The following is a 14,980-nucleotide window of genomic DNA, read 5'->3' as shown; positions in this document are numbered from 1 at the left end:
CAGTGCGGCTGGGACGGTACCATGCTCAGGGTACCTCAGTCATGGAGGAGAACAAGGGAGAGCACTGGTTAATTACTACACCCACCAAACAGGCGGCTCGGGAGTCAAAACGACAACTTTTGCGCTAAAAGTCTAACCTAACCACTTAATTTTGAATCAAAATGCTAAAACTAAAAAAAGAATAGCTCGTTTTTTTAAAATAATACCTTTTGAGCAAATTCTTCAAAATGCTTTTAAGGTCATTACATTTTGCCTTTTGAATGTATCAACTTTTAATACTTTTTAAAAACCTGCGGACACCCTGGAGTGGAAAATGCAGTCCATTCACCATTTACCATTTATTCACAAATTTCTAACCTAGCTGTCTCCAGATGAATTTGGTTCTGCCTTGCTCCACAGTCCACACACTAGCAGAGTGCCATACACATTCATTTTCAGAAGTCATGGCTTCAAACACTTGCCAAACCAGGGAGAAGAGACAACATCCATGCCACCAATAAATTACTTAAATATCCTTCTTCCAAACCATTCTGTTCATCTTTTAGAGAATCAATGTGGTAGATGCAACAATACAGTTGACATTGAAAAATCGAGCAACCTGTGTTAGTTCTGGCAGACCACGTAGTCAACGCGCCCTTTTGCCTACTGGCTGACGCCGACCCAACCCATACAACTCTCCACTAATCAGCTGCGCTTTGGTTACTGCAGCTCGCAATTGGATGCTGACATTTGGCATGCTTTATTTAAACTACCGAATTTGTTTTCCTGTCGAATTTGTTTTCCTGTTGTTTTCCTGTTTTCCTGATCAAGTTTTCCTGTCATTTGCTTGTTTTGCTCCCACCACCTCCCCTGCTCCACCAGACTAATCATTGTCAAGCAATTTCATGTTGTTGTTGCTTGCTCTGTTCTAGGGGGTATTTCGCCTTTCCAGCTAAATGGAAGGCACACCACCTGAGGATGCTGCTGTTCCCTGTATTGGCTTCCATGGAGCTCATGGAGAAGCCGGGGAACTTCCTCCGAACAGAGCCATACCCCCAAACACAAATGCATGCATTCAGAAATAAAGCTTCTGAAATATATCTCTGTTTCCCGTCTCATTTTTAACTAGAGTGGATCTGACAGAAATACAGTAGATGATGATGTGTGACTACACCAGAGAGAATACATGGAGGAAATTGGCAAACGACTACAACATCATTCCACACAACACATGCCAGCCTATCTTCAATCATGATTGGGGAAGACAATTACACAAATTTACAATGACAAATTTCTGGATTTAATACTGCTGTTGATGAACTCAGTATTTCAGTTTGAAGCGTGTGTGAATAATCTCATTCATCCAGTTCATCTAGTCCAGTTGCCTACAACTCATCTTAAAATCTTTTGACTTCAGTTTCCTTAATCTTTGGTGACATAATGGAACCATTTTGATTGATTAATTTACTGTGTAGCTTACATGTAGCACATTTAACCAAAAAAGCACAACAAATGAAACACAACAATAAAAATACACTTAAAAAGGTTAGGCCAAAGGTAGTTGGTACATACGTGACTGACAACATCCTTCAGCATTGACAGGGAATGTCCATTCAGCATCCCGAACTCAAGCAATTTTGGCATGGTCACGTTGGCCTCATTAATGTCTACAGGTTCATAAATGGTTTCTACAAAGGTCAAGCAAAAACATGAGTAAAATAGGAAACAGAAAAATTACATTAGGTTCACACAACACATATGCTTCAATCTGGATTGTTTTAATCTGCATGACTCCTTACACCAGTGGTTGCCAAACTGGGGATCAGGTTCGATCGTTCAGCATATGTTTGGTGAGCAACGACTATTCAATTTTGATTCATGCATGTAACATTGATCAACATTTCCGTTGCAAATCATTGACATTTGAACTTCAATTACTGTAACACTGCACAGGCATGTTGATATGGCGCAACAGGCAGAACAGTTTACAAGCTGTTTGGGAATACTAATGCTCTGGTAACTTACCCTTGGTGTTACGAAGAAGGAAGAAGATGTTGGACTTGAGAAATTTCTCAGAGACATGGTTGATTGACACATGAAGCTCAATGTGGTACACAACTTGAATTTCAAACCTCTAATAAATTGAAAGAAAAATGTGAGGAAACACATCAATGAAAGTCGAATGCATGCATCTTCACCAATAATCCAACCAGAGAACTCCTGTTTCAAAACTATGGTCAAACATAACCAAGAGTACATAATTAGGGATGGGCAATTCCAGCGTTATGGATGTGACATTTGGACTCAAAATGGCAACTAATGACTGAGCTAGTTTTTATTCTTTCCCAGTTACACAAGAAGTGTTACATGTTTTAAAGACCTCCCATATAGGAGAAGTGATGGGGGGAAAATAATTCCCATAGTACATGTAGAGCACAAGAAAATGCCAAAAAAGTCATGCGTTATGGATGTGACAGAAAAAATACTCCAAAAATCACCAATATTTCTCAGGTGATAAAACATTTTAATCAAAATCTGTGAAACTGTTAAGATAATGTCCAAATGTAGATATTCATTTGATAAAAGAGTCTTAGTTGAACATGAAAATACCTTTGTTTTCAATATTGTGTATTTTATGCAGACTTGGGGGGAGAAAATTCACCGTTATGGATGTGACAGAATTTCGTTATGGATGTGACGCGTCTGAAATGCACATTTTATATGTTCGAGAAATCCATGATAACCCTTTGATTATATTTAACAACTCTGTATACAAGTTAGAACTATCTCTTAAGTTCCCAAATAAGAATTTAGATGGGTGGTGTTTTGCTATTTCATGGATTTTAGCATAGCCTAAATGTCAGCTGTCGAGAAAGTACAAAATTGCGCAAAATCACCCAAAATCACACTTTTTTGACCATTTAAGCTAAAATATTGAGTATGGAGGGACCCACATATGACATACCGATTCAACTTAAGTACCTCTGTAATATAGAGGCCTTGGTGTCATGTTAGATATTATATTTTTCAAATAAAAGACAATTTCTTGTTTCATGGTCTGGTTGACATTTCCATGGAATTGCCCGGATGCACCGATACCACTTTTTTGAAAACCGATACAAGTACGAGTACATTAATGTACTTGCCGATACCGAGTACCGATAGCGATACCTTTTACCACCAAAATACAATGAAAATATATGCATGGCCTTGTTTTTTTCCACCTGTGATATTTGTATTGTCCATTTCCATGTAGATTTAAATGTTAGTAAATGTATGAGGTGGCACTTTTTTCCATGCTGATTTCAAGTCCACAGAACATGACAAGATTTTGCATATTTTTGAGTAATAGTACTCATAGCTGGTATCGGCAAGTGCTTGACGAGTACGAGTACGAGTATAATGAGCAGTATCGGGAGCCGATACCGATCAGTGCATCCCTATACATAATAACAGTTATGGAATTATTATAACCGGTACTCTACTGAAGCAGTACTTTGGTATTTCAGAAATTTGAAGGCAACATGCTCCATGGGTCTTTCATTAGGCATTAGGTTTAACATTTTTCCAAGCATCATGGAAATAATAATGACATAATAATGACAATAAACTCTTGAATCTTGAATCTATCTTGTAATATGTCCATAATTGTTGCGACATGAACAGAATTTTCATCATTTTGGTTCTATACACCACCATGCATTTGAAACCAGCTTGTACCAGATCGATGTAGGGAAATGGTATTGAAAATGGAAGGAATGATTGTATGATGGCATAGTGATGGTAGTGTCATGGAACTTAAGTAACTGGATTAAGATTTCAAAAGGGAAAGCTTGATTTGATGGTGTGTCCCATTATTTAGTCCCTAATTGTGCATTAATACCATCACCATTCACCATTGGGACGTAAATGCCCTCTGAAAGTCGGCTGTTAAAGCGCATCTTGTTTTAATGTTGGTTTACAAAGCCATAAAGATGAATAGTGTCAGTGTCCCAAAGTTTAGGGCCGTATCATTTCTACACTTGGAAGAGTTTAAGATACATAATGCTGCAAATGATAATGGCTCTCTTACAGGTACTGATTGTCCTTCTTCATCGTCAACACTGCCAGCTGATTCTTCCTGCTGGTTCTCAGAAAACCGTGATCCTTCAGTGTCCCATTTATTCTTATCTAGAGCGGAACACATATGGTCAGGGGATGGATGGGCAGGTGCTACAGAACCATACTTTATTCGAACATCTACAGATACATCAATCAAAAATATGTATATAGCACATACATAAATGTCATTCAATGTCCTAAAGAATATAGAAAAGAGAAGAAAAAATATATTGTCATAGATCAATGTGCAATTACCAGTAACTATCACCAAAGGCGGATGAGAATAAAGCTGTTTTTAATTTCCTTTAAAAAAAAAGATACTGTTGGGTCAGTTCTAATTTGGACAGAAAGTTGGTTCCAGCATTTTGCTGCATAACGACTAAATGCTATTTCAGCCTGTTTAGACCTCACCCTAGGCACAACCAGTAGAGGAGATTCTGAAGACTTACGACATCGATTAGAATGATATTGCTCAATCATATTGATATTTAGGGCCTAGACCTATCAGAAGAGTTTTACAGTTAATTCTAAATCTCACTGGAAGCCAGTGCAATGACCTAAGTAGCCTACTGGAGTGATGTGGAGTGGTGGTCTCTTTTCTTTGTTTTAGTCAGAAGTCTTGATGCAGCATTTTGGATTAGTTGCACCTGCCTGACCTTTGGGGGAGACTATAATGTAATGTATAGTAGGCCTATATAGGGTATTGCAACAGTCAACAGATACAGGTAATGAAAACATGGATTAACTTCTCCTCATCCTGTTAACATGCAAAATGTCCCTAAGGTGCCAAAAAGCAGATTTAGTTGTTTTAGATGTGTGTTGAAACTGAGATTACTGTCCAACATCACACCACACCAAGGTCTGTCTTCCATCTTCAAAACCAAAAGCAATTATTTCAGTCTTGTCTTTATTTTTATCATCTTGTGTTTATTGTAGGCATAGAGTTTTATGTTTGACTGACAAGGTTGTTTGAAGAGGCATTAATTGTAACAGTTTTTACAAAGAACCCAACTGAGGTAGCGGTCGGGGGACCACCGATCTTTGTCAGTAGCAGCGAGTTGCTAGGTGTGTGTAGGTAGGCAGGGCTGTCCGAGGGATGGAGTAAGATAATGGTAGAGAAAAACATACGTTTGTCACTTTACCTATGCACACTGGTACTTCAATCTCCTCCTCTCGTATCTGTTTGCAAAACAGAATGGCTGATGGTGCCTCATCTTCCGTTACTTCGTTCAGAAAACGTACTATTTTCTGACCATCTTCTCCGTCGTGACGGTTGAGCAGTTCCTCGAAACAAGTCGGTTCGGTCAAATTAAATGCGGAACATACTCTTCGCCGTATCCATTCCACTCGTGGATCGTCAAGCGACATTGCTAAAAGTTAGATATAGGCCTACCAAATACATTTATGTCATGCTAGCCGAAAATGCAGCTGCTGTTGTAGTAGACAGTTTCTCCTTCCCTCATAAATGCTGTATTACAGAAAGTTTGAGGTTGTCATAGCAACCTTCCTGTTCTCCCAGGGGACAACACCGCACTTATGGCAAGCCATCTTAACGTTCAATCGGGATATCAAAAACTTCTGGTTTGACTTTTGAGACATATTTAAACGTTTGAGCCATATTAATTCAATCGTGGCAAGTCTTAGACTCTTAGCTAAATTCAGCATACTGTGATTGGATTAAAACTCAATTTAAGTGTTTGACCTGGGACATCCATTAAACACTGAGAAGGCTTACCATAGTGCAGACTGCACTGTGCACTAGGCCTCTGCCTCGGTGAGGGTAGTCATTTTCATGGACATAGGTTAATCTTTAGTCTATGGTCATTTTCTTCTGATGTCTTGGATTTCTGTTCTACTAGGGAAATGTGTAAAACGACATGCCTTTGTGATTTAAGACATTTTCCTCGGACACCAACATAACAAGATAATCAACAGTGAACGCAAAATCCAGGAGGGTGCCCCCCAAAACATTGGGATATGGATGCCTGACTCATTCACATGATGGAGTGAAGCACAAAAACTACAAGCTTAGTGATGGAGACATCATCACAAAATCCAAAAATATACTAATCGTTATTCCCTTTATTTTAATATGGACCTGTAAATACAAAACCTGTCATGACAACTACATCTTGCATCTTCCCAAGGGATGGGCAATTGGAGGCAGGGTGCCACATGTGTGCCCATAGATACACATAATTTAATTTTGTGCCAGCATTACAGTAAACATGACTATTCTGCTCTTTCTTTACAGCATTAACATTTGGTTGCTTATCGTGTGAAAATGACATTAACATTCAGGTATAAATACACACACACACACAAAAAAATCATTTTGTAGCTTCTCTCGTAGAGGTACATGGTCATGTGGCCCTCTGATGGTGGCGATGACAAATGTTGGCCCTCTTTACCAAGAAAATTGCACATATCTGATTTAACCCAACCTCTGCGGTTAATGCCTGGATTTCAGGAGGAAGAGGACTGCCATCCAGCCACTTATGATTGAGGGGGTGTGTGTAGAGAGGGTGTCAGACTTCCGTTTCCTGGGAGTTCACATCAGCGAGGACCTGACCTGGGGTGTCAACACCACTGGGCTTGTGAAGAAGGCACAGCAAAGACTTTATTTCCTAAGAATACTTAGGAAAAACAACATCTGTCAGAAGCTGCTTGTGTCCTTCTACCGCTGCTCAGTGGAGAGCATATTGACATATTGTCTTTGTGTGTGGTTCCCAGGCTGCACTGTGGCACAGAGGAAAGAGCTCCAGGGGGTCATAAAGGCTGCAGAGAACATTATTGGCTGCCCTCTTCCATCTTTGGAGGGCCTACACAGCACCCGCTGCCTAAAAAAGGCCAAGTGCATTCTGAGAGACACATCCCACCCAGGTCACAGTCTTTTTGAATTGCTGCCATCGGGCAGGAGATTCAGGTCCATTAAGACAAGGACAAACAGACTGAAAAACAGTTTCTATGCAGCGGCCATCACAGAACTGAATTTTGCATCAAAAGCATAGTTTTTATATACATACCATTCTTTTTATTCCATTTTTTAATTTTATTTTTATTCTTATTTTTTATTTATTTTTGCTTCAACAAGGAATGCACAATTTCGTTGTGCTTGTCACAATGACAAATAAAAGATATTGTATTGTATTGTATTAATTCATAGGCTACTGCATCAATCAGTCCATTAAAAGTACCTCTCAAAAGATTTACAGAAGAATGTTGTGGACAAGTTTATTTAATTATTCATGTATACAACACATTATTGTTTCAAAATTCACATGCTTGCATGTAAAATATGAAAATAAAAATCAACATACAGAAAACAGTGGCTACTTTCTGAACAGACTGCCTTTCTCAAGACTTTCCTGTACATGTAATAGACACAAATTACTCCAACATCCCAGGCTGAATCTAAAATGTTCACCCTTTCAATAATGCACTATATAGGAAACAGATCATGCATAAACATCACTCACTACCTGTATAGAATACTGCATACTGGATGAGTGAACATTTCAGACACCAATCAAAGCTTTAATACAAGTTTGGTGGCTCTACAGGCTACTAGGAGCACTGTGGTGAGAAAGGACACCTGTCACATGAGTGTCACTGCTCCACTGGCCACCAGGGGTGCGATGGTACGATAGCGTATGAGGTGCTGTGATCCTTCTTCAAAGTCCACCACATATTCTCTGCAAGAGAGTTTGCGTAAGGTGAATTATCACACAGCAATGAAGGTTGTTTTTTTTAAATGGAAAGCTAGATATTCTTCTGAATAAGGGAAAATAAATGTCATGCTTGTACATGGCGTCATGGGCAACATGGACTAAGAATTGCAATCAAGTCAGCAGACATTCTGATTCATTTATCGAGTGCTTTGATATTAACATACGACCAATGTGCCAAGGTATCACTTATAACATGCCTAGGAAACCATTTTGTGGTACTAGGTTATACTTTAGCTTCTGAAGCCAGGCTGCATATTACGTCTTACGACATAATTCCAGTCATTTGAATGTCAGTAGCCTAAATTTGTTTAAGAAAAGTCACACTCTCAACTACAGATCTTATACTCATTAAAAGGGGACGCATGGAAAAAAATACGTTTCAGCTGAAGCTATCTTCAGCATCTTAAGACTTTAGGGTTGTAATGTCTTAATAAATGCAAGATTTGTAGTCACAAGTGCAGATTTTCTTTAATAAATGTTGAGCACAAAAAACAGTGGCCTACCTCTGCTCATCGGTTTCAGGTTCAACTAGAATATTGTCCTGTCTCTCCTTCACATTCAGAAACACAAAAGTATCCAAGCAGGGCTTAGGGACTATTGGGAGAGAGAGAGAGAGAGAGAGAGCGAGAGAGAGAGAGAGAGAGGCAGAAATAAGCATTAGTGAAACACAAATTAAAGAACCTATAACGAGAAGCAATTTTATTTCAGGTAATTTGTAATGCTTACCTGCTTTTAAAATGTCCATATGCTGTAGATTGGGGGGCATGTGTTTCAATGCAACTTTATTCAGATAGTTTTCTGTGTTAACTAGGTACCTGTGGCACAACAATAACAAATAACCATTTGTAACATAACAATTTGTGTATTTCGATCACTACCAACACTCTCTCCACAGAAATACTCACTCTCTGGCAAATATGGATTCTTCATTTGTCAAGAATGACGCCTGCCCTTCCTCTTCACAACTCTTCTCTTTTTCAAGTACATGTGGAAAATATTTTTCAATCTGCAGATAAACAAATGTCTGCTTAGTAGTGGCTAGGTCATATAATGCAACATCTGGGAAGAGAGTGCAACAGGAACAGTGCAAGAACACAAATCACAAAAACACAAATCGAGCGTCATGTATTCCCATTACCCATTACCTGGCTCTACAAGAGCTCTTGATAAAAGTGATTTCACAGATAAACGTAATGTGATTAAAGTACTATGGTATCGTTTACAAATCAGATAACTTGGAGAATTGAAAACGTATTAGCCTAAACGGACTCGCCCAGCAGCAAATTGGTCTGGCACGGCACCACCAGAGATGATCAGAAAGGTTGCAAAAAGCGTACTTCAATCGCAACACTCTGTGTGCATTCGAATATGCAGACTCCCGTCCTCCACTTGTGCTTGTGGCCTCACCCCGCCTCCTGGCTCCGCCTCCGTGGAGAAAACAACTAATTTTCCCAGGTGTCAGCCTAGCCACAATAACTTTTGGAGGACTGTTTTTCATTCACCATCCCGATTGCAAATGAGAAAACAACATTAGAATTGTGCTTTTGCAAGCTATTGAATTATTTTTCTATCGCCAGTGACATCATCATGAGGTCACAAGCAGGCAAGTGAGCAAGGGAGGATGGAAGTCCGCATATTGGAATCCACTCCCAGTCTATTTGTCACAAATGTGTGAATCTAAGAGGCAAGCTTTTCGGGGAGGGCATAGCACTGTGACTGCATTGGTCATTATATGCAGTTCAGTGTCTCAGGAGGATTGTACAGGTCGCTGTTAATACCTGCTGGGCATTGCTGCCTGTCGCACCTCCTCCGGTGCCCATGGGTCAGCGAGAGAAAATAAGACTTGTGATACAAACATCTTTATTGTATCAATTACGAGACAAACATAGGGAATACACATTCATAATGCATGCAGAGGAGGTGCCTTCCTCAACCACCTTCGCAGGTAGCTGTAGCCTTACGCCAGAAGCAGATATCGTCAGGTGGTGTCCAGCCTTCTCTGCGGTGTTTCGGCCCTGAACCACAACACCGCCAACTCCAGCCGGTGGGCCGACAGTGAGTGGCCAGTCTCACTGCCCATCTGCTCCTAGCGAACAGCTTGCACCAACAATACATACGTTCCATACATTTGATAAGCATAAAAAATAAAATAAAAAATAAAAACAGGAAAAATAAGGCAGTTGAGCTGTTTGGTGTTCGTTGGCTGCTGGCTTTAACCCCTTCCTAGCAGCTGTGCTCGGGTGCGTTGGTTGCTGGGGCGGCAACAGTGCTTCGTGAAAGGTGCCGAATGGCTTGATCTTCATTCGGGCCCATGACATCAGCTCATCCATCCTCTTCAGCAGTCTTGCTGTACATGCTGCTGTCTGAAGGAGGGAGGTGACGTCGTCCATATAGCTCCTTAGTGGGGGAAGCCTCTGACCATTTGGCAGGTTGATCCCTCCGACCATTTGTCTTGCACCGATGAGAATGATCTCAAATGCTGCTACAAATAGTATCGGAGAAATTTCTCTGCAGAGAAAATTCCGACTTCAAGCCGTTGCCACCCAGTAGTGAAGTCTTGTATGGAGAAGCACATCTGCAGGTTGTTGAAATACTCCGCTACCAGGGTCTTGATACAGGTGGGCATGTGAAAGAAGTCCATGGCGTAGTTGATCAGTTGGTGCGGGACTGATCCATACGCGTAGGCAAGGTCAAGCCAGATGACGTGCAGGTCAGTCTTTTCCCTCTTTGCCTTCTGAATCCTTCCCAGATCATTGTGGAATGCTCTACGCATCCAGGGAATCCTGGCACACATGCTTTCTGACAGTTGGTATCAATATAGCCATTCTCAAGCAGGTAGCGGGTCATTCTTCTGGCTAGAACTGAGAAGAAGATTTTCCCTTCCACGTTTAGTAGGGCGATGCTACGGAACTGGCTGATGTCCTTGGAGTTTGTTTCCTTGGGGATGAAGACTGCTACCGCTTTTTGCCACTCAGATGGAATGATTTTCTTCTTCCAGGCAGTTCTCATTAGGTACCATAGCAGCTCTAGTACCTTGGGGCAGTTCTTATAGAGCTTGTAGGGGACTCCATTGGGGCCTGGTGCAGAAGAGGACCTCGCCTTCTCCACGACTTGCCTGACCTCGCTGAGCTTGGGAGGCATGATGTTAAACTCAGCCGTTGGCTGTGCAGGCTGGGGTACATATCCTGATGCTCCAAGGGGGACGCTCCTTTGCGGATCGCTGTACTGTTCCCTGACGTGCTGCTCCAACTGCTCCCTGGTGGTTTCAAGCTTCCAAGTCTTCTTCTCTTCCAGCAGCTGTCTGGCATGCTTGAAGGGATCCTTGAAGAAACTGGCTCGCTCTTTTTCCTTCCGCCTGTTGCGCTTCCGAATACATTCGGCTCTGCGAAGTCCAGCTAGTCTTTTCCTGACCTCCTCCCACAAGGCTTTGAGCCCTCTTTCTCAGCTTGGGTTGCCTTTCTACAGTTCTTGCGGAGTTGCCGCCGCCTTTGCACGAGTTGGAGGATTTCCTTCTCTCTCCTCCCCTTCTCTCTTAGGGTGGTCCTCTGTCTGGGGACAACCTCGCCGAACCTGTCCTTGCATGTCTGATATATAACGTCCCCAATCAGATTAAGCTTAGTCTTCGCCCATCCATGCAGTGATCCCTCTAGGGTCTTGATCAGGTCTGCATCCAATGCTCGCCATGCCTCTGCTTCACTTGACTTAGGCCACTTAATCTTATTTCTTCTTGCTGGTTTCCTGGACTCTGCGTTTGGCTCTGATCGGTGTGAGGTGGTGAGGACTGGGTCTTCATGCTCACGTGTCTGAGTGTTTTGAAAGGCGCTTATGAATAAAATGCATGTCTTTGAGTGTTTTGAAAGGCACTTGTAAATAAAATGCATGTCTTTGAGTGTTTTGAAAGGCGCTTATGAATAAAATGCATTATGTTTTATTAGTTCAAGCCTTAATTATGCAGCTTCACCGGTGCAAAGCCAGACCATACTGTAATCGTCTGGCTCTCCAGGTTAGACATGGTATAGGACTGCAGTTCAAAACTAAACATGTCATATTATTTATGGATAATTATTAAATGCAGACTATAGAGTTGCTACAGTATACCTTCTGCAAGCGAGTGCGGAGGTAGCTGTTCAGAACAAAGCGAATGCGGTCAATCTCCATGCGATGGATGTTGGCCTTGGCGTCACCTTTTTTTGCTCTCTGCAGATTTTCTTCCTGTAATGCAGACGCACAAGTTAAGATGTTCCGGCTGTGCACTTAGTAAAATGAATACAGTCATTGTTCTTAAATGAGAAACTGTAACGGGCTGTCTTGTCAGGAAACCATGCTTACCATTTAGGATTTTATAAAAAAATATATATCCGACCACATTATCTTACCATGTGCACAATCTGCTCCATGACACACTCCACAATTTCATTCTTGTGCTCCAGCAGCTCTGGGGAGAATTTCTCATTTAACCATGCCTGTGAAGAAAAAAGAAATCTAATTTAAACATTTATGCCAAAGTATGTCTCCAGCTGGAATCATGAAATTTTGGGAAAATGTACCACCTGACCTCAGATCTGACTGAGAAAATATTTGTTTTGATGGGAAATGTGTCCCATAGAACAATATCCAAAATTCCAGATCTCTACTGTATTTACTTTTTCTTCTTTCCATTAAAAATCTCATTTCATTTTAGGAATCATCACTGTCTGAGAAATACCATACTATTTTTTTTTTGTTTTTTACTGAAATATCTCCAGAACTATGTTTGTATGAAATATTCTGGGCAAAGGGTCCTAGTCTTACAACATGGTCTGATATGTAGCATTTCTTTCACATTCTGATAGACAGCAGTCTGACAGATATTGACAAAAAAAAAACGACAGAATGTTTTACCATGTTTACCATTAGTGTTAAAATTGTACGGATTTCAAAAAATCATTGTTGTTGTCTGACATTCACATCTGTACTACAAGCTATTCTGAACTAAAATGCCTACATCAGTGCAATAAGTACGCAGTTATGATGTTGCTCTTAATGATCTGCCAAATCTATCAGTATGCTCATCACATCACCAGTCAGGTAGATACCACACCAAGCACTCACAGTCAACATCAGCAATCAGGACACATCAATGAGAAGGATGCCGGTACTCGTGGTGGTCAGATTTACGCTTTTAGAATCTGTAGTATAAGTGCAATATCCGTAATTTGTAATTACAGGCTATAGTGAACGTGCATACACTGGGGGAATGGTTTGATGTGAACTAGTAGTGGGAACAATCAGGGGCGGCGAAGCTAGACTGTGACGAATATTTTACACCACACGACTTTACTACTAGTATACAGTATACAACTGCTTAATTGCATGTTTTAAAACCAGACATGTGAAAACGTCAATGATGCTGCAACCTCGACCATACCTCCTCTAGTTTGGCGATGAGCTCCGCCGGGGTAATGACATCTTCATTTTCGTCGCTGTGGTCACTTTGGCAGTCAGACATGACACAAATACTGCTAAACCCCAAAACAATCAACGAGTACTAAGTTATATGTTCAATTCGCTTTACTCTCTCAGTTTTAATGAGTAAAATCGGCCATGGTACTAGAACATTGTTGACAAATGACTTCACTGATCCTACTTCCGCCTGAAGAGAAATTTCCCGCGAAAAGACTGTGACGTACGTAACTTTGTTCCAGGAGTTCAAGATTGCGCACCTTCTGCGCACAACACTGGCTATGTGTATTTACGCAGTAATTGTAACTAAACGGCCCCACATGATCAGACAAATATCTTCTTCCACAGGTGGAACCCTATACTAGGTATGTGGGTAGAACCACAGATTCTATAAATTCTATGAGGGCTGTGGTAGAACCTCTTTGCATCAGATATCAGCTACAACACCTATGCCCAAATCACTTCAAACGGTGGAGGAGCCAGCCACTGTTATCACCATTAATGAAATATTAGGCTATTGCTTGCAACTGGACTTAAAAACTGTGAGACCCAACTATATCTACATTGAAAAACAAACATAAGCACACAAACAAACAAGCAATCCTAAAAGGCAGGGTTTGTTTTCACATGTTATGCTAATCACACAATGTAGGCCTAAAGCAGGCCTAAATCAGCCACAAAAGCTACAGGGTCAAAGACGAAACAGGGTTTTCAGGACTCAAAAAAATAAAACTGCTCCCCGACACCGTTTTCCAACATTTTTTGGGTACATTGGAGTGTAGAGTGATTGAGTTTGTTATTTTCTGTTCAGAAAATAGTAAGGAACATGCATTTTTATCCCATTTTTACCCATAAAATGTCATTCAGTGTAATAGGCCTACGGTGTAAAACAGTTGGTAGGCCTACTGCAAAAAACATATGGATGACGTTAAAAAACTGAAATAAGCAACATAACATAGTAATGATTTGTTGTATAACCCCGCATGTGTTGTGCTAAACATTTGACTTTATTTTCACATAAAAATTTGCATTTCACTGAATGACGCCTTGGCAAAAAAGCCTACATAAACAGCTACTTTTCATTGCTATCATATTGTTACCATCATACTACAGTACTCAACATCCTGATTGAGTGACAACAGAAATAAATGTTGTCAAATAATTGGTATTTTACTTAATATTGGGGAATTAAAACATGTTTTGAAGAACTTCCATGATCACAAGCTTAGAGGTAGGCTACTACTTAGGCCTAAAACAATAAAAAGGAAAATGTTGTCTGTTAACCTGCATATTTCGGGGATTTCGACTTAGGGTGTTCTGTTAATTCATGTACAACTTCCAAAATCCCAGAATCGAACCAGTAATATGGTTGCTACATGGTAATAACAAGGTTATAATGGTAATAACAATAAAAGTCATAATTTCAAGAAGAATCATCATATTATTGTATCTAATAATAATATTGCTACTTATATTGCCGTTTTGATTCTTAATATACAATTACGAACTGATTACACTGAATGAAATGGCCCTTACACTGCATGTCACTGAATGACATCTCTTACACTGAAGGACGACCAAATACTTTTCACCTTATTTTCACCTTTTTACAAGCACACAGTTAGCCACCTACATAAAACAATGACTTTGACCCACAATGTTTACTATGACTATTTAGAAAATATGCTTGTTTGGATGAATATCTGAGTAGAAAAGTATTTTTTGAC

At 40.4% G+C, this 14,980-nt stretch overlaps 2 protein-coding genes across 2 annotated transcripts in view; both read right to left on the bottom strand.

Annotated features, from left to right (window-relative positions):
• Positions 1-2,096, bottom strand: part of dnah10 (dynein axonemal heavy chain 10) — a 72,624-nt gene extending 70,528 nt beyond the window's left edge. The window contains exons 1-2 of the mRNA XM_063195603.1: positions 2,005-2,096; positions 1,552-1,667 (exon numbers count right to left, since the gene is read on the bottom strand). Coding sequence (XP_063051673.1) covers positions 1,552-1,623 — 72 coding nt within the window. The 5' untranslated portion in view covers positions 1,624-1,667; positions 2,005-2,096. The remainder of the gene's footprint in view (positions 1-1,551; positions 1,668-2,004) is intronic.
• Positions 2,097-7,300: 5,204 nt separating this feature from the next.
• On the bottom strand, positions 7,301-13,517 carry gins4 (GINS complex subunit 4 (Sld5 homolog)). Its single transcript, XM_063195602.1, has 7 exons — positions 13,219-13,517; positions 12,188-12,274; positions 11,910-12,023; positions 8,717-8,817; positions 8,538-8,626; positions 8,315-8,405; positions 7,301-7,775 (listed from the first exon to the last, which is right to left on the bottom strand). The coding sequence occupies exons 1-7, from the start codon at positions 13,297-13,299 to the stop codon at positions 7,679-7,681; spliced, it is 660 nt and encodes a 219-aa protein (XP_063051672.1). The 5' UTR covers positions 13,300-13,517; the 3' UTR covers positions 7,301-7,678.
• Between the last annotated feature and the right edge of the window lie 1,463 nt (positions 13,518-14,980).

The sequence above is a fragment of the Engraulis encrasicolus genome, chromosome 3 (assembly GCF_034702125.1).
Source record: "Engraulis encrasicolus isolate BLACKSEA-1 chromosome 3, IST_EnEncr_1.0, whole genome shotgun sequence".
NCBI lineage: Eukaryota > Metazoa > Chordata > Actinopteri > Clupeiformes > Engraulidae > Engraulis > Engraulis encrasicolus.
Note: the sequence above shows the minus strand (reverse complement) of the source record. Positions and strands in the feature narration are given on the sequence as shown.